Source organism: Aquarana catesbeiana, linkage group LG03 (genome assembly GCF_042186555.1).
Source record: "Aquarana catesbeiana isolate 2022-GZ linkage group LG03, ASM4218655v1, whole genome shotgun sequence".
Taxonomy (NCBI): Eukaryota; Metazoa; Chordata; class Amphibia; order Anura; family Ranidae; genus Aquarana; species Aquarana catesbeiana.
Genome location: NC_133326.1, coordinates 250,104,847 through 250,125,125, shown reverse-complemented (window position 1 = coordinate 250,125,125; position 20,279 = coordinate 250,104,847). Strand labels below are relative to the sequence as shown.

At 39.8% G+C, this 20,279-nt stretch overlaps 1 protein-coding gene across 2 annotated transcripts in view; it reads left to right on the top strand.

The window, feature by feature from the left end:
* The window catches only part of SLC38A1 (solute carrier family 38 member 1), a 127,865-nt gene extending 116,722 nt beyond the window's left edge, over positions 1-11,143 (top strand). For both annotated transcript variants that reach the window (XM_073619961.1, XM_073619962.1), the window contains 4 exons: positions 2,654-2,795; positions 7,406-7,503; positions 8,647-10,037; positions 10,260-11,143. In XM_073619961.1, the coding sequence (XP_073476062.1) occupies positions 2,654-2,795; positions 7,406-7,503; positions 8,647-8,748 (342 nt within the window). In that variant the 3' untranslated portion in view covers positions 8,749-10,037; positions 10,260-11,143. The remainder of the gene's footprint in view (positions 1-2,653; positions 2,796-7,405; positions 7,504-8,646; positions 10,038-10,259) is intronic.
* The last annotated feature ends 9,136 nt before the right edge of the window (positions 11,144-20,279 follow it).

The window sequence follows — 20,279 nt, the reverse complement described above, 5'->3', positions numbered from 1 at the left end:
CACGAGCAATCGCTGGAGTGACGACCGCCGGGCGCTCGCATCGGCTCCAGGGGCTAGCAGCGGGCGTGCCCCTAGTGGCCACAGGGCGAAGCGACATTACATAACATCGTTTTCGCCCAGCCGTGCCATTCTGCCACAGTAAAACTGTGGCGGCTGGTCGGAAAGTGGTTAAAGTAGATCTACATTTTTTTTTTTTATAAAATAAGGGAGGGTTATAATCCCTGTCAGTTTTTTTTTTTTTTATTTATCATCTGTGTCCTATCTTGGAGAGTTCCCTTCAATTTGTTTCCCATAGCCAAAACAGGAAGGGATAGGAAATCCCTGCAAATTAAGAGAATCCATTTGGGCCCCCCAGGCCACCAGAACTAGTGTCCCCATTGGAAATGTTTTTCTCTATTTCTGTTCTGGGGACAACCCAGAATTGGTCATTTTATTTTATTTTCACTTTTGATGATTACAGTAAACAGGACTAATAGAGAGGGTGAATCTCCCTAATGGGGGGCACAGACGACAATATAAAAGGGCTTTTAATTCCTCTTTACTCTGTCCAAAACAAAATAAAAATAAATAAAATAAAGTTTTGCCTTTAGTTATACTTTAAGAACCAATAGTATGTTCTCCCAATGAAAAGCATTGCAGGTTCTTGTAACTGGCGTTTTGCCTGCTGCATCTGAAATTGACAGCTGTGTGCGGATAGCTGCTGCCGCTGGGCCCATACACTTGCAATTGCAGACTGTCAGGGGCTGTAACTATTTGTGTCTCTTCTCATAGCCAGGGATTACCTGATGGTGGCTGAATGCACACAAAGGGGTGGATTTACTATAACTGAAGAGTGCAAAATCTGGTGCAGCTCTGCATGGTAGCCAATTAGCTTCTGCCTTCAGCTTGTTCAAACACGCTTTGACAATAAAACCCAGAAGCTGATTGGCTTCTATGCAGTGCTGAATCAGATTTTGGACTCTCCGGTTTTAGTAAATCAACCCCAAAGTGCGGTAATCTGCATACAGCTGTCAATCCTGGACTCACGCAGAAGTTTCTTGCTGCTGAGATTTCCAGTGAAGCAAAACACACATGTGATTGAAGCTTTAAGTGGTTCTAAAGGCAGAAGGTTTTTTTTTAATCCTAATGCATTCTATGCATTAAAATAATAGACCTTCAGTGTGCAGCAGCCCCCCTCAGCCCCGCCTAATACTTACTTGAGCCCCATCTCGCTCAAGCGATGTTGCACACGGGAGCCTTGGCTGTCCGTGGACTCTCCCTCATTGGTTGAGACAGCAGCGGGTGCCATTGGCTCCCACTGCTGTCAATCAAAGTCATTGAGCCAATGAGGAGAGAAAGGGGGTGGGGCAGAGCCGGGGCTCCGTGTCTGAAAGGACACACAGAGCAGCAGCTCGGCTCGAGTGCCCCCATAGCAAGCTGCTTTCTATGGGGGCACTTGGCAGAAGGGAGGGGTCAGGAGCACCGGTGAGGGAGGGAACCCAGAAGAGGAGGATCTGGGCTGCTTTGTGCAAAACCACTGCACAGAGCAGGTAAGTATAACAGGTTTGTTATTAAAAAAAAAAAAAGACTTTAGTATCACTTTTAATCTCCACGTGAATGTAGACAATATTAGGTAGTGGTTTTAATACAATTTTGGGCATTTATGGGTTTTCTGTTTGACACATGCTTCATGCACACTGGATGTAAAAAAAACACCAGTAGCGTTAGCTGTAGAAAGCTGTAGCTGTAGAATGAGTTTTGCAGCGTTTTTGCAGTACCGTTTTTTCAGGTTTTTTTTTTAGCTGTAGCGTTTTTTTAGCAGAACTTTACTCCCAGGAATGCTTATTGCCCAAAAACGCTAATAAATGCAGAATAGCCACATTTTTCAGCTTTTTAAAGTTTTTATCAGAGTTAGAGCATTTTTATAGCTGAAAAACTCATCTTAAAACCCACTAGTTCTGGGGGGTTTTTCCAGCCAGAAAACGCCCCTGCCAAAAAACGCTGATAACAGCCTTTGTGTGCATGGACATATAAGATAACATGCTGGAGAGTTTACTGGCTGCAGAAAAAAACATCTGAAGCCAAAAACAGCAGCTGTAAAAACGTCCAGTGTGCATGAGGCCTAAAGAAGTAGCAAATACAATTATTATGTAATGCATAAGCTTCATAACATAAACCAAAAAAAATAGCAAATTACCTAATTATCTTCCCTGACTGAGCCAATTCCTCCTTTTTTGATTTCTGACATGTTCTCCCTCCCAGACAGTGCAGCTCACAGTGGAAAGGTTTTAGCAAAAGAGACAGTGCAGTCAGTATAGAAAGCAGTGGGCTTGTAAATCTTCAGTGACAATGCTAATAGCTACACCCGCTGTAGCATGTTTTCATCCTACTGTAGTACAAACAGGCACAGCCTACATTATGTGACAACTCTGCTCTCAATTCAGGAGCAGTGCAGCATCATTGCCACACCATCAAAGGAATTAGATGCACTTCACTGGCAGGATCAACTTGTTTTGAAGTGCAGATGGATTTAAGTGATATAAATGATTTTTATTTCTTTTTATGGGAGTTTTTTTATGGGAGGCCTTAGTACTGCTAACTGCGTATACATATTTGATATGACTACAGTGTTCAACAGATTTACAACTATGTTGTTTGCTTTTTTTTTTTAAAGGTTCGTTCTTCATTATTTGAAGTTGCTCGGAAGACAAAGTATAATTTTTGGCAGCATTTAGCAGTGACAATTGTACTTCTATCGATGATTGATCTACTTGTTATATTCATTCCATCAATGAAGGATATATTTGGCGCAATAGGTACAACCATTTTTATAGTTTTGGGTTTATAGGAAAATATTAAGTAATATACAAACCTTGGTTAAACCCTCCTATCCTTTAGGCCCCCTTCACATCTAGCGATTTGGGATTGCGGGCAGAATTGCGGTGATTTGGCCCCCCGCGATTCCAAATCGCTAAGTGTGAACCAGGTTTTACTTCCAAGGAAGCTGCCATCTTAATTTCTGTTTGATCTGCAGTTGCCAGGGTGCTGCACATGTGATCATCAGCCATTTGACAGTTTACGTTCAGGCTGGGTCCACACTTAATACGGATGCGGCTCACAGCAGGGGTCCGTGGGTGTCCCTGTTCTCCATTTCAGAGATGAATCAGGCCGAATATTTGCCTGAATTCGGACCAGAGCAAAAGACGCACAGGAGCCCTGTGCAATGCGCTCCTTGGCCGCCCCGGAGATGTGTGAACCGCCTCCATTGAGAGCCGGTCACAATCTCCTGTCATGTGAATTGGATGCGGGTTTCCTCGCATCCAATTTGCATAAGTGTGAACGCAGCCTCAAACTTTTCCGTTGTTCTACTAAAGGCAACATACTACATTTTTTTTTTTTACAATAACAAAAAGCAGTTTACATAGTTCAAAAAGTATGGGAGTACAATAGATCAACACATTGATCGCAGTTGTGAATAGGACCACATAGAAACAAAAGTAACTGGTCTCAAATGTAAACATACTACATTTTCAACACCCATTTACATCAGTGCCTACTGTACATGAATTAATAAAATAATATTTGGATCTGATACATTTGCTATGCTTTACCAGCTATAACTAAAAATGGTGGTTTCTCCTTCAGAAACCAGTTTGTTATTTATTGGCCTTAGCCGGTCTATGTGAAGTTCTCAATATTGTTGGGACATGTGGCTAGATGTGCAGCTTGTGGTTTAATTTTCAAATTTCATTTGGCAATTATATAAAAGACAAAACCCAGGATGTGCGTGAGAGGTAACCACACATAACAGAATTTAGTGTGCATAAGGCCAGTTCTGAGAGAGACAGAGAAGGGATAAGTAAACCTTCATCTCAGAGGGAAACCTGGGGAAAATGAAGGCTGGGGTGAAGTGCTATGCCTACAGCCTGGCAAGTATCAGTCTACTGATTCACTAATGCCCTGTACACATGAGCGGACTTTTCGATCAGACTGGTGCGATGGACCGAATCCGGCGGACAATCCGACCATGTGTGGGCTTCATCGGACCTTCAGCGGACTGTTTCTGTCAAAAATTTGACGGACTTTAGATTTGGAACATGTTTCAAATCTTTACGTTGAAACTCCGCCGGACCCAGTTCCTATAGAGAAATCTGCTCGTTTGTATGCTAGTCCGACGGACGAAAACCGACGCTAGGGCAGCTATTGGCTACTGGCTATGAACTTCCTTATTTTAGTCCGGTCGTATGTCATCACGTACGAATCCGTCGGACTTTGGTGTGATCGTGTGTAGGCCAGTCCATTAATTCGAAAGTCCATCGGAAATCCGTCAAAAGTCCATCGAATGTCCGTCGGAAAGACTGTCAGACCTTTGTTGCCAAAAAGTCCGCCCGTGTGTACAGGGCATTAGGTGGATATGATATGTTTTGGGTGTATTTGAAAAGTGTATTGTGGAGTAAGCTCTATATACACTGTGCATACATCGTTCCACTCTATGAATACTGTGCTCAATGTTATATACCAGGGGTGTCGAACTGGCAGCCCTCCAGCTGTTGCAAAACTACCAGTCCCATCATGCCTCTGCCTGTTGGAGTCATGCTTTTAATTGTCAGCTTTGCAATGCCTCATGAGACTTATAGTTCTGCAACAGCTGGAGGGCAGCCAGTTTGACTCCTGTGCGCTATACGATTCATAGTTTTGACATATCAGTAGAGAGAAGTTGTTGGTACCCTTTATACTTAGAATTTATACCTAAACTTAGCAAATCTGTTGGGTTGGTTTACTAAAACTGGAAGAAGCAAAATCTGGCACAGCTTTGCATAGAAACCAATAAGCTTCCAAGTTTTTTGTCAAAGCTTATTTGAACAGGATGAAGTAAGAAGCTGGTTGGCTACCATGCACAGCTGCACCAGATTTTGCACTCCCCAGTTTTAGTAAATCAACCACAGTGTTTGCTATAAGGACCATCCTTGAGGTGATTCTAGCCGTATTAGTGCACTTGCGACAGACACCACCGGTGATACCACCAAATATGTTCAGACCCAGAAGACAGAGATAAACATCTCAGAACACTAGCAGACTCCTTCCATAAGAAAGGTTACAACAGTTACAAAGACAGCATACAACTACCAGCATAAATACGGCCTTGAAAACCCCAAGAGAACATCCCCTCCAATTCAAAGAGAAAAACAAATAATCGTGTGCCTCTAGTGACCACATACAATCCAGCACTAGAAGGGATCAAAAAAGACAATCAAAGAGTTACAACCCATCATAACAAAGGATGAAACTATGAAAAGAAATATCCCAACAACCCCCAATACTGGCTTTCAGAAAACCACCCAACTAGGTTTGCCACCTCATCCCTTTAAAACCAAACACATATTAATTACACAGTTTCTGTGGCTGATTAAGGTGATAATTAAACTCACTTGGTGCCTTATCTGCATGAAATTAGCCTCAGAACCTGTGTAATTCATATGTGTTCGGGTTCAAAGGGATGAGGTGGCAACTCTACACCCAACCTCAGACATAAACTAATAAGCAGGAAACTTAATTCTGATTATGAATTCATAAATAATGGAAGCAAACCCTGCAATAAAAAAATGCTGAAAACTGTGTAACCAAATCAATCTATCTAAAAGTGTCACACACACAAAAGGGACCTTCAGTATCACGGGGTCATATGCTGTACCTCCAGTAATGTTGTGTACCTCATCCAATGCAAAAGATGTAGAAAAGAATCTTATGTTGGTGAAACAGGACAGAAGTTACAAGCGAGGATGAATTTGCACAGACACACCATCAAGGAACATAAAGAAGATAATTTCTGCACACCTGTGGGACATCATTTATCACAACTGGACCACACTATGGAATACCTAAATGTCTTAGTTCTTAAAGGGAATTTCAAAACTATTCAGGAAAGGAAAACTTTTGAACTAAGAATGATAGTTCTATGGGTTTTCTCACTCGTTAAGCGGGAGTCCACCTAAAAAAAAAATATTAAAAGCCAGCAGCTACAAATACTGCAGCTGCTGACTTTTAATAAATGGACACTTACCTGTCCCAGGGTCCAGCAATGTCGGCAGCCGAAGACGATCACTCGCTCGACTCTCGGCAGCTGCCGCCGCCATCCTAGGTGAGGGAATCAGGAAGTGAAGCGTTGCGGCTTCACTTCCCTGTTCCCTACTGTGCATGCGCGAGTCGCGCTGCGTGTCGTAACTGGTCCCCGCTATCTCCTAGGACCTGTGTGTTTCCCAGGAGACAGCACAGAGGGACGGGAAGAGGCTTAGACTCCCGTGGGAGTCTATGCCAGGAAGTGGGTGCAGATACCTGTCTTAGACAGGTATCTGCACCCCCCTTCCCCCCAGAAAGGTGCCAAATGTGACACCGGAACGGAAGTTCCATTTTTGTGTGGAACTCCACTTTATTCAACAGTTTTACGACCCCCTCTGTGACTGTGAATCCCCCCCCCCCCCGCCAACCCCCAGTTTATACTTCTCTCTCTGCCTTATCTCACTAACTATGCTTGTTTTATTACCATTGCCATGTACATTTGTGTGTGTTTGTTTTTTTTATCCTTTCCCTCAGAGATTACCTATTTTTTTAACATTCTGCTAAAAGTTTTGTAAATCAGTACTGCTAGGACCTTGAAAAAGGGGACATACCCCTGAAAGTTTGTCCAGAAAAATTGTATGTTAGTGCAAAAAAAAAAAAAAATCAGGGACAGTAATTGTTTCTATAAGAACCAAAAACACTAATGCCCCGTACAAACGGTCGGATTTTCCGACGGAAAATGTGTGATAGGACCTTGTTGTCGGAAATTCCGACCGTGTGTAGGCTCCATCACACATTTTCCATCGGATTTTCCGACACACAAAGTTTGAGAGCAGGATATAAAATTTTCCGACAACAAAATCCGTTGTCGGAAATTCCGATCGTGTGTACACAAATCCGACGGACAAAGTGCCACGCATGCTCAGAATAAATAAAGAGATGAAAGCTATTGGCCACTGCCCCGTTTATAGTCCCGACGTACGTGTTTTACGTCACCGCGTTCAGAACGATCGGATTTTCCGACAACTTTGTGTGATCGTGTGTATGCAAGACAAATTTGAGCCAACATCCGTCGGAAAAAATCCTAGGATTTTGTTGTCGGAATGTCCGAACAAAGTCCGACCGTGTGTACGGGGCATAATACCTGTTTTTATTTTTATTATTCTAACCTGTTGCTTTAAGTCACCAAAGATTATTGAGTTTATGTACTGTATATCATTTTCTGCCTGGTATAACCGTTTCATTATGGTCATCATGGAGACAAGTATTTATTTGTGTATATGGATGTATATGTGTATACTTACATACATACAATATGTATCACCTGAATTCCTAGCTCACACAATATATGTTCTGCTATGTTTCAAAGGTGCAACATCTGCCAACATGCTGATCTTTATTCTCCCTGCTTCCTTGTACTTGAAAATTACTAACGGAAATGATGCATTGAGTACTCAAAGATTATGTGTAAGTTGCTTTTATGGTTACTAGATGCCTTCATGATAAGAACAAGTTTTAATATGTCCTATAATTATACCTGATTCTTATTAGTGATCTTGTCTTCTTCTTCATCTCCTGTACTGGACTGAGCATAGGTAAAAATGGTCAGAATTTTGGTTCCACAAACAGGCTCGTGGGTTGCATTCAATCACTAACTGACTAACTGTAAATGATACTAAAGATGGTATACTCACAAATTACTGATTTCAGCAGTAACAGTAAAATTATAAGAAAAGCTGTGTATTTAAATAGAAAGATGCTATCTGGTATAAAGTGTCAGCACTTTAATGTGTTTCAAACTTTAGGTTTTTTTTTTCTGGTCTGGGCAAAGAGAGAAGAGAGCGGTTCTATAGGAGGAAAGGAATGTTTCAGGTGCAAAACTGTGAGAAAATGCATGTGTTGTGCTTGTACAAGCACACACTTTTAAGTCAATGGGGAAAAAAATGCCTATGTACGCTTAAAAAGCTCATGTAGAGTATAGGGTGACTGGGTGTAAAGTGGGAACAGGGACAATTGGAAACAATAGGATTCTGCATGTTGTGCATATTCAAGCATAAGGAAGCAAGCTGAAATTTTTTTAAGTGTGAATGGGGGCTTAGAACAGCCCAGTATTTGAACCCTAGGTGTCTACATTTTATACCTATAAGTAGCTTTAACTTAAAGTGATTCTAAAGGAAATTTAAAAAAAAAATAAATAAACCTGGCATACATTACTGCTCTGTGCAATGGTTTTGCACAGAGCAGCCCCGATCCTCCTCTTCTGGTGCCCCTTGCCAATGCTACATAGCTCAGTCCCAACATGCCTGGTGTGATTGAGCCCTAAGCCGTTAGAAACAGCCTGAATCCCGACTTTAGTATCTTTGTTGTGATCTTTGAGGATGTTTTAGAATGAATAAGTCACATTAAGGCCTCATGCAAACGTTTTTGGACTCAAAATGCTCAAGTGTAAAGTTCCTCCATACAAGTGAAAGGTTGTAAGCATATCTGAGTTCTTGTTTTCATAGTTGACACTGAAACCTATGCCAGGTATAGACCTATACAGTGAACCATTGGGTGGAGGTTACCAGACTGTAGTATCCATTCAACAATATATCTTACATTCTCTTGCAGGCATTTGCTTTCTTTGCACTGGGTTTGCTGTTCTCCTTAGTAAGTATTCCTTTAGTGATCTATGACTGGGCTCACGGAGGAGGAAAAGAAAATGGAAAATAAGTATGACTACACGGTGGCTGCTTCCCTCCATTACCACAGTCAAAGGCACAAACATTTCAGAAGGGAAAGTCTGCATTTGTTATAGTCTATGTTTCTTTATCACAATGTCCTTGCTATTTTATGATCCAACATTAGGTTTCCTCTGTCTTTTTTGAACCTACAGTTGTAAGTACAACTGTACATTTATTCTACTCCTGGAGAGTTTTTATGTATTGTGCTTTAACCTTACATTATTGTTGTAAATCACTGCAATGTATCCAACCGATGTCACCATTGTCGTTACCCATATTGAAATTCTTTAACACTGTCAATGGAACACCTATTCCACACCTTTCCTAGTCTTACATATGTCTACATAGAGTAGTCACTAGTTATCCTGAAAACCCTCATTATAGTGATGTACAGTATATACAGTATATTCAAATTTACTATTGACCAGTTTTAATATAGTACTGATTTATTTAGCCATGGCATTCTATGTTGTTATCTAAGGTCCTGAAAAGTTATAGTTTACAACAATTCATTTTATTGTAAAGAATTACTTCAAATTATTTGATCAGGGAACCAGCATATACATTGAATCATGAAGCTGCTTTGCAGAACCCAAATTAAATTAATTGGTCTATTTATAAACGTTTTAACAAAAGATTCACTTAACTTTCATCTAGGATTCACACATTTTTTTCATATGAAAAAACGTGAATCTTGGGATAAAGTTGTGTGAATCTTGGGTGGAAACATTTATAAATAGACTCCCAAGTGTTTTAACGTATGCATTATATATAAAATTAGCCATATTGCATAGTTAAAAACAGTAATCCTACACTTGGCTATTATTTACACTATACAACACGACATGTGATGTGACAGTTGTCACTTTTTATTCCATATTGGGAGTATCTTGAGAAAATGCTACAAAAAAAAGATTAATGGCTAATCTATTTATATGTTGTGGACTGGTCTTTGGAGGAAATGACCCCACACATTTAATCTTCCCATATATTATAGTTGTATAAGAATATGAATGGTCTTATTGTTTGTATAGTATAACCAATGAAGGGTGTCTTACTTGTCTCTACCTCAGATTAATGACACCTAGGGATATTTTTTTCTCACAAAGAAAAAATAGCTTCCAGCAGCTTTCACTTTACATTCACAAGAAATTGCTCAATAGCTCCATGTATTTAATTACCGTATTTATCGGCGTATAACACGCACTTTTTTCCCCTGAAAATAGGGGGCAATTCATGGGTGCATGTTATACACCGACAGCGTACCTCGGAGGGGGGGTGAACGCCACCTGAATTCATGAGCCGTCATCTCCTGTTTACTTGGCTGTAACTAAGCTCTCACTCAGCTCCCACGTCACACACACAGTTCTGCCTCCGCCACTGGCATTGGACCAGTGTTCTGTCTATCACAGGAGCTGGTCCAATGCCGATGGTGGAGGCGGGACTGTGTGTGTGTGTAAGAGCCGACTGAGAGCCGAGGACGAGCCGAGTAAACAGGAGATGACGGCTCAGTGATTTCCTGCACTGTCCAGGCTGCATCGATGGTGAGGCTGCAGGTGAGCATTGAGGCTAAAAAGGGGCATTGATCAGGCTGCATTGATGAGATGGGCTGCAGATGGGCATTGATCAGGCTGCACTGATGAGATGTGCTGCAGATGGGCATTGATCAGGCTGCATTGATGAGATGTGCTGCAGATGGATGGGCATTGATCAGGCTGCATTTATGAGATGTGCTGCAGATGGATGGGCATTGAATAGGCTGCATTGATGAAATGTGCTGCAGATGGATGGGCATTGATCAGGCTGCATTGATGAGATGTGCTGCAGATGGATGGGCATTGTTCAGGCTGCATTGATGGGAGATGAGGAGGCTGCAGATGGGCACTAAACAGGCTGCATTGATGGGCACTGACCCTTATTTTAATTCAAAGTTGTTTATTTCAAAAATACGTTTTTTTTCCTGCGCGTGTTATACGCCGATAAATACGGTATTTTAAATGACTGACCAGGAATTGTGTGCTTACCAGGAAATAAATATACATGCTGCATTTGTTTTTTTATTGCTAGATGTAGAATGCTGCTATGTTTGTTTAGTATTGAATGTTGGTTATACTCGAGGAGCACAGTATTTTGTAGTCTTTCTCTTATTTTTATTTTTTTTACTTTGTTGGAAGTTATTTAAGTGTATATTTATTGAAAACTGAACAACAGTAAATTTTTAAAAAGATGTACCAATTTTTATTATATTTTATTAACAAAGCAAGGTAACATGGAATGGTTTGGCATAGTCTGCTAATCAGGCAGTTGGGCATAACCATCAGCTGCCAGTTGTATCAGTATTTGAGAATGCAGAACTCATCAAACAAAAAAAAAAAAAAAACAAAGATCTAAAGATCTAAGATTTAGAAAGCAAAGATCTAAGATTTAGCAACAAAGATCTAAGACTTAAAAAAGCAAAGACCTAAAGATCTAAGATTTAGCAAGCAAAAATCTAAAAATCTAAGATTTAGCAAGCAAAAATCTAAAGATCTAAGATTTAGTAAAGCAAAGATCTACGATTTAGAAAGCAAAGATCTAAAGTTCTAAGATTTAGCAAGCAAAGATCTAAGATTTAAAAAGCAAACATCTAAAGAACTAAGATTTAAAAAGTAAGGATCTAAAATTTGTTGTGGTTCATTACAACGTTCTTATTGCTGAGGACCACATATCTCTGCCAACCTGATTGTGATGTGGAGAACAGGGGGCCTCCATCCATGGACCAATATTTGCTAATAAGTTTTATAGGTTGCTTTCAACAATCAGGCAGCTTTTAATTAAATTCCAAATCAATCTGCGCATTGTGAGCCATGGAAGTGCTCTATACTGCACTACCCAATGTACTAAAAAATCTCAACTTTTCTAAATTGAATTGCAAGGCCAGCAGAATTAGAAAGAAAAATCCAGCAATCCAGATAAGTATGGGCAGATCTCTTACTACATATTCTCTGTGAGAAATTTGCCTTTTATGGCTGGCCTTATTAACGCAAGCAATAGGAGGACTTCAGTCAGTATGACATATACGGTACTTATGTCAGAGATAAAAGGAAAGCGATAATCAAAATGTGGAAAACCATATGAAAGAGAATGAATGGAGTCATAAAGAACACATTGCTGCGTAATTATGCTGCTCTGTAATCACTTGGACAATAACTAAACAATAGTTCCTTCATTGTATGGATGAAAAGCCTGTCCATTTATGCCCAGCATAAATGACTATTTCAAGTAAATTAGTGGGGAAAATAACAGTTATTAAGATCTTGTAGTCTAAAACTCTGCATGTTGAATTAGGAGGTGTAGAGGAGCTTGAAAGCTGCTGGGTAAAGTAGCCAGAGATGATGTGTATTTGTGCGTGTGTGTTGTGTTACTCTCAGAGGGAACAACATGTTTAGTTTTCTAAGCTATAGTGTAGAGCCTAATTAGTAAATATAGTGTTAGTTGTGTTGTTGTTTGTGACCACCTTTGCAGTTTTGTCCTTAAGTAAACTGCAATGCAATACTGTATTTTTGTGAAGAGAGCAGCACATTATCGTGAGTGCACTTTTTTCATACTGAGCTGGAGCCAGGCTCTCTGGCTATTACATATATTACCTATCTCGTCGTAACATGTTTAAATGTATTGTTCTTCTTATTTCATGGTGAAATGGTAAAGAAATTACTCTTCTGATCCTTACAAAATTACCATTGTGTTACATGGGAAATTTGAATTATTAAATTGGTCTTCACATATAAAAATTGTTGTATCATATTATACGTACAAAATTGAAATACATTTTTGCCATAGTTTGAGTGAAACAATAATAGTAATGGCACAATCACGGTAGACTAAAGTAAGAAGTTACATGATCAGATCCATCATGTATTAGTCATATGAAACATATCAGGCTAATATGTATCATTAATTCAATATTGTAGTTATATAAGATAAAATAGCCACCAGCAAGTGGGAATTGTTTATCACGCTACATCATCGCACAACCTGAAAGTTACAACTCTATGCATTGGATATTCTTGGTTCAGAGTTATTTGTTTGTTTATATGTATATATGCTGTACATAGATAATATGCTATATATTTTTGCAATGGTTTATTTTTAGTTGTCAAGTTAGAATAAACATAAATTATCATATTTTGAGTATTTTCATAGCTGTAGTCTGGTGTAGAATTTGAAGTAAATATGTCTTGCAGTTAACCCTTAAGACAAAAACAACCCCTTAAAATTCAACAGGTATTGTATGTGTAATAGTTTTCCACATTTTCATCTATTACTGGACCCAAGGAAGGCAGTGCTTTCCTTTTATTAATAATAACATATTGATGAACTATTATTTTTATAAAATATTTGAATATATGATTTGCCTATAATTAAAGTGGAACTAAACCCTCCTATCCTATACAGCCAAAGAAGCTGCAATTTTAGCCTCTGTTTTATCTGTAGTTGCCGTGGTGCTGCACATGTGATCAGTTATGACACCAGACATTTGATGGTTTGACAGTTCAGTTGGGAGCACAAGCAAATGTGACAGTTATCATTCACAGCAAGGCTTGAATGTAACTGTTTTGAGAAGCAGTTAAATTGATGGGTTTAGTTCCACTTTAATTGTAGTTTACAGATCATGAGCACATCTTGATATGTACCATTGTCATACAACAGCACTGGGTAAATGAGCACACAAGCAAAAGCACATTCCCTATACTGGTTTAGTGGAACCAAGGTCACAGTAATACATGCCTTGTAGGGTTGAATCAAACCAAATGCCAAATGAGCGTTATTCCCTGAACAGTGAAAGGATTGACTGCGAACAAACTAAGAATCCATGCATGTGGGCGCACAGGGCCCAAGAAGGAGCTCATTTCTGCAAGTGGTTGCCTAAAGATGTGGCCAGCAGGTTGTATATATCAATGACAGGCTGACAGTTCCCTTGGCTGTACAGATGAGCAGCCTTGGATGCAGAAGGTATGTTCCCAGGACGATTCATCCATCACTATACACTTCTAACAGCCCAGATGTGTGGTTACATCTGTCATGAATTTGTACAGGCTCCTGGCTGCAGCTGTGAGCAAATAGGTGTAAAATACATTCCTTCTTGACAGTGTATGGCCCTCTGCCCCCATATGCATGAACCACAAAGAGATCACGTACATGTGTATGCATATACTAGCCACTATACAGATTTCATTTTAAAAACGGAAATCCTGTTAACATTCCTAAATGCAATAACACTATACTATTTCCCTATCCATCGCTACTGTTTTTTAACATTTTTATTAGGTTTTAGAGATAAATACAGAAAGAAAATTATAAGAATACAATAAAGCAGACAAAATAGGTAGGGCAGTAGGGGTTTTTAACCACAGTAGATGATGATCATTTTAAAATATTCTTTAAATTTGTATAGGAACAGTACAATGTATGTAATAGTTATTAGGTTACATATACACTGAAAATTACAATGAACCTGGATAAAATAGTGGCATTGCAAATTTATATAATTGTGACAGAACAGGTCAAAGGGGCTTATTCATACCAGTGTGATTTTGCAATGAATCTGCACCTAAATTCTACATGGACGTGGCAGTGGCAGTGTGTCCCACTTGTACATTACTACAAGGCAGCAATAGATAGTAGACAGATGTTGCTGCTGCTTTACCCATACCTATGAGATACGGTATATGCTCATAATACATTTTGTGCAGAATAAAGCAACTTTAAAGCGTAACTCCACTTTTGTTAAGAAAAACTTTGTTGCAGATTCCTACCTTTTGTTATTCTGAAGAAATTGTTCCTCTGTGCCCCTGTGCTAGGTGAGTTTAATGGGAGTGGTTTCATAATTATCAACCAGCTGCTGCAGAATCAGGCCTCTATTGAGGAAAATTGCAGGCTCTGCATCCCTTTAGACGTGACTTCCTATTGAGAGTATCTCACCAAAAAATAACATTTTTGTTGCAGGGGATGCCAAAAATCTGATTTGTATCTTAGTGTAGACTTCTGGGAAAATCAGTGAGCCAATCACACAAGCAGGAAAGGATGTTTCTGGGGGGCGTGCTATACACATTCTATGTACAGAACATCTCCAGGTAACCATATTGCATTGGACTTTACGGAAAATTACAGAGCTACAAATTGAATAGGAAAGGTAATATTTAATAACATTTAATTACAATATGACTTGTGTCACAATTGTATATGCTATAATATTTTTTTTTTATTTCCTTTTTTTTTTTCCCCATGAAAGTGGAGTTACCCTTTAACTAATTTTTTGACCTTTTACCTGGTGCTTTTTATTAGAACATTAGCAGCCAAAGAGATTAAAGCTGAACTTCGGGTAATTTTAAAATGCGCACGTTAATACAGCTCTGTCTTTATTAATACATGCTTACATTTTTGTTTTTAAGCAAACTGTGTAAGTATCTGAATTTGTATCAGCCTCTTGCAGTCCTTGTACAGCAGAGTTCAGACTACAGCAGGGAGAAGTAACACAAGCAACCAGTTCGTTGTGTTGCAGTTCGAGGAGCATTCTAATAGGAGAGAACAGAGTTACAGAGAGATGGGCTCATCAGTCTGCTGCTTTTCCTTTTAATGTCACAGGATGAGGATGAGTTTTCTGCCCTGCTACACAGGACTTCGCTATGTGACAGAGCAACTCAGTGTACAACTCAGGACTAAACAGACAAAAATGCAAATCTTTTGGCAGATAGGGCAACCCCATTATATGTACCACATCTGTACATATAGCTGTTTGCGTGGAGTTCAGCTTTCATTTTTTATATATATATATATATATATATATATATATATATATATATATATATATATATATATATATATATATATATACAGTGAAACCTTGGTTTGAGAGTAACTTGGTTTCCAAGACAGGCAAAATTGTAAAAAATTTTTTTACTTGATATGCAAACGATGTTTTGATATTCAAGTAGCGTCATGTCACAACTGGGTATAAAAGAGAAGAGAGGCGCCTCTAAGTGTAGCAATATGGTAACATTTAATGAAGGTACAACATTTAGCAACTCACATGGTTGATGATTAAAAGGGGGACATCTAAGTATGCAGGCATCCAGGGTAAAGCTGTCCACATAGACCATCCTCCGCACCGCCATTGATGTCATCCCTTCCATGCTGTGCTCCATGATCGCTTCAAGCCTCACTTTCAGATCGCTCTCCTGCAGGGTAGTCTTCCCAATCACGAGTGGGGACTGACAGCGGTGAGAGCCGGCGGTGCGTGGGATGGTCTATGTGGACAGCTTTACCCCGGATGCCTGCAAACTTAGATGTGCCCCTTTTAATCATCAACCATGTGAGTTGCTAAATGTTGTACCTTCATTAAATGTAACTGTATTGCTACACTTAGAGGCGCCTCTCTTCTCTTTTATACTCTGTAGTGTAGCTCCTGCTGGATTTTTCTTCTAATCCCCTTGTGCAGGCCTCCATTTGTGGATGGACATTTTATGGTTACTCAACCTATCACATTGCTATAATCTTTTTATATGGACTATAATCTAAAGGATTTATGAATAAATGGTTGTGGAACGAATCATCTGAGTTTACATTATTTCTTATGGGGAAATTCGCTTTGATATACAAGTGCTTTGGATTACAAGCATGTTTGCGGAACGAATTATGATCGCAATCCAAGGTTTTACTGTATAGGGGAGCCTCTGTTTAAAGTTTGCACCACGGATTTGTGACTTTCTGCTACCACCCTGATACTGTCAATTGAGTGTAGCTCACTATATCTTCTGAATATTTTTTGCAATTGCAGACTTTGTTAGAAAGTTGTAATGTGATTTTTCAATACACTGGTGTGAACAAGTTACTTATCCTGTAATCTCCATTTTGCAGGTTTTCCTGGCTTTTTACAAAATTACACAGACTAGACATAACTTATTTTCTGGTGTGTGTAAAAATGCAGTACTATCAACCAGTATTTATAATGATGAAATTATTCAGTGTATATTTGTCTTTATGGGATATTCGGATATTTGAAACCAATAAATACTTGAAGTATGCATTATAAAACTAAGCACATTATGTAGTACACTGAAATATGGGAGATATTTAAATAGTACAGATATAATTTTGGATAGTAGCTGGCTCCAAGTCAGCCACGTAAGAAAGCATAGTTGCTCACCTTAAACATTTCCAATGATTTACTAATGTTCAGATTCACTGTCAGAGTACCAAATTTCAATACTTGCTCTACAGAACGATGTGTTTAAATGACTCCCAGTTTCTTTGTTATAATTGCACTGTACTGTATGTCGTAATGTTTTATTTTGACAGTATGTTGTTTGTTGCTTTCAAAAACAGAATTTGAAAGCATATAATGTGACTTGAATGTTGTTTATACAGTGTCACCAGAATTTTGCATTCCTAGAAATAACCAAAACAGTTATTTCCTTTGGTACATATTTATTAGGTATTTTGTTTTACTTGTTTTGTTATCTAATGTAAGTGTGACGCTTCTATAAACGGAAATAAACCAATGTTTTTAATAAAGTTAATAAACCAATTTGTTGTCCTGTTCTTTGTGTTTGTAAAGAAATATTTTACTGTTAATAAGCTAGTTTTGCATTCTTAGATGTGGTCTAGCTCAGTTCTTTACAGCACTGTTACCATTTGGAATGGTTATTAAAAAAAAAAAAATGTTTTCACCATATCCCTATAAATCCACCAAATGTATAGGGTGGTATGTACTCCAAATGATCTATTACCAATAAAAGAATAAAAAGAGAAAAACATTTTGGGGAAAAAGGAATGCACTCTAATATTCCAAAATACACAAACATCATTATTAATAATGCCCTTCAAGAATAATCAACAATACCCTCACATTATACAATTATTAAAAGCGACAATTGTCTTATATTGTCCTGGAGGATAATAATCCATCCAGCGCAGTAAACCAAGTGGGTGTCTACAATTACTCCTAAATATAATGTTACCAATTCTCTGGCATAAAATATATATGTAATTAATCACTAATTTGTATTTGTACACAACACCGGCAACCAAAAAGAGTCCAGTTCACGATATTATGAGCGGAGATTGTCACTCAGCTCCAAAACTAACCAAGAAAATAGCCGCCTCCGAGGCGGCAACAACTTTGTCCTCATTAGCCGCTGAGCTGTGAAAACAGCAAAATCTTCCTGTACCGGACTGTATTCAGTAGCCGGTGTTGTGTCCAAACACCAATTCGTCCAAATCAGCAATTACTGATGGTTTACAGAAATCGGAGGTGAAGTGGTTCGATTTTCTGCCAAGTTGCCTATTTTATCAGGACACCGTCAGTCAGAACGCATCATTTACCGATCATCGTGATTCTTGAAACACAAATGTTTACAAAAAGGGTGGCGTGAAACCTACATGGCAACCCTAGAGCCAATAGGGATGCGGGGAGCATTGTTGTAGCCAGCCCACGCACTTAAAGGCTCGCCGTCCAATCCGGTGGGGAGGGAGCCAGAAGTGGGGACAGTGGCCAGACCGAAGTGCTGTGCACTGTGCAGTGATGGAGGTGGCTGGAGAGCGAGTGAGAGAAAGGATGGGGAGAGATACAGGGGATGGGCGAGGGGAGGGAGAACAGAGAGCTGTGTGAGAGGAAAGATTCCCAGGGCAGCTGTGATATAAGAGGGCAGGTGACCATAACATGTGAGGGGTGCGAGCATAGGGCTGCCAGCAATGAATAAAAGGGAGGAAATAGAGTGTGAGGACTAAAAGTGGATAAATATGGAGAGAAGAAGAGAATAGTGGAGAAATAATGGGACTGTCTGTGCAATGGTAGATTGTGGAGGGTGCCTGTGAAAGGAGAATTGGTCATAGGGGTAGTAGAACAGGTATGTGGAGAGGAGAGGTGGGTAATAGAAGGGAAATGTGGAGAGGGGAGGTGGGTACTAGAAGAGGTATGTGGAGAGGAGAGGTGGATAGTACTACATTCAAAAAGTGCACTTAACTAGATTAAATATATTTCTAGTTGGATAAATGTGATTTCTTATACTCTGCAGCATGAAATGTTGTATGCTTAAGAGCATAAAGCAAGGGGGAGGCAGGGCAAGAAATTCCTTGGCTGGTTTAGAAGACCACGTCTTCTAAGAGAACAAGGTTTCAGTCTTGGAGTTTGTGCTTGAAGGGACAAAAGCAAACTTAACATCCAGAGGGGAAAGCGTGAGCCTTGTTTTTTTGAGGAAGGAGCATACTCTTATGCCTTGTACACACGGTTAAATATACAGATGGTGCAGCGCTAGATAAAACAACACAGATAGTCCATAAAACATTCAGTGAATCCAATCACTCAGGTGCGGTGTGGCTTCATGCTGACATCAGTGACTTTTGGTGAACCCTCCACCAGTACAAAGGATGGCCTCTCACCTTTTAACAGGGACCCTTTGATTATAGAGGTTCACAAAAGCATTCCTTTACGGGTCAACTAAGAATGGAGCACAGCGATCCACATCCGTCACTTCCGTCAGGCAGCAGGGCACAAAAGGGCAAATCAAGGCACTTTCCCGGCATTTATAATTTGATATGGAACAGAGAAGAGTACAGAATAGTGCTCTCTTTTGCGCTCACAGACCAGTGTTATCTGTGTTTCCCAGGCAGAGGCTTTGATTGTTGACCCTGGTGTTTAGCTGCTGTGTTTTTATATACTCATCTGCGCTGATTTACTTTCTTTCTAGTTGTACACACGGTTGAATTTTCCGACGGGGAAAGTGCGATCGGATTGTGTTGTCGGAAATTCCGATCGTGTGTGGGCTCCATCTGACATTTTCCATCGGAATTTCTGACACACAAAGTTTGAGAGCAGGCTGTAAAATTTTCCGACAACAAAATCCGATCCTCTAAATTCCGATCGTGTGTAGACAAATCCGGTGCACAAAGTGCCACGCGTGCTCAGAATAAATTAAGAGACGAAAGCTATTGGCTATTGCCCCGTTTATAGACTCGACGTATGTGTTCTACGTCACCGCATTCAGAACGGTCGGATTTTCCGACAACTTTGTGCGACCGTGTGTATGCAAGACAAGTTTGAGCCAACATCCGTCAGAAAAAATCCGATGGATGTTGTTGTCGGAATGTCCGTTCAATGTCCAATCGTGTGTACAGGGCATTAGGCCGACCATAGACGGTTCGAATCTTGGCCAGTTCAGCAGGGACTGGCCAAGATTCAAACCATGTATGGGCAGGCTGATTGTACTCAAGTTGATCAATCAACTTGGGTACAACCAGCCTTTTGGATTTTACATGCGATTATTACCAGCAGCTATTATAGCCACTAGCAGTAATCACTGAGTTCTCCTGGCAGAGATGGCTCCCCTGGCCTCCGGTCGGGAGAACACAATGGCTCCATGGGAGGGATTCCCCCATCAACACTGACACGTGGTTGCAGGACAGAAATTTGTTCTGTCTATGACCAGCTTTACTCTCTGTGATCTACTTGATGTATTATCCAAGAAGGGATCAAACAAGCAG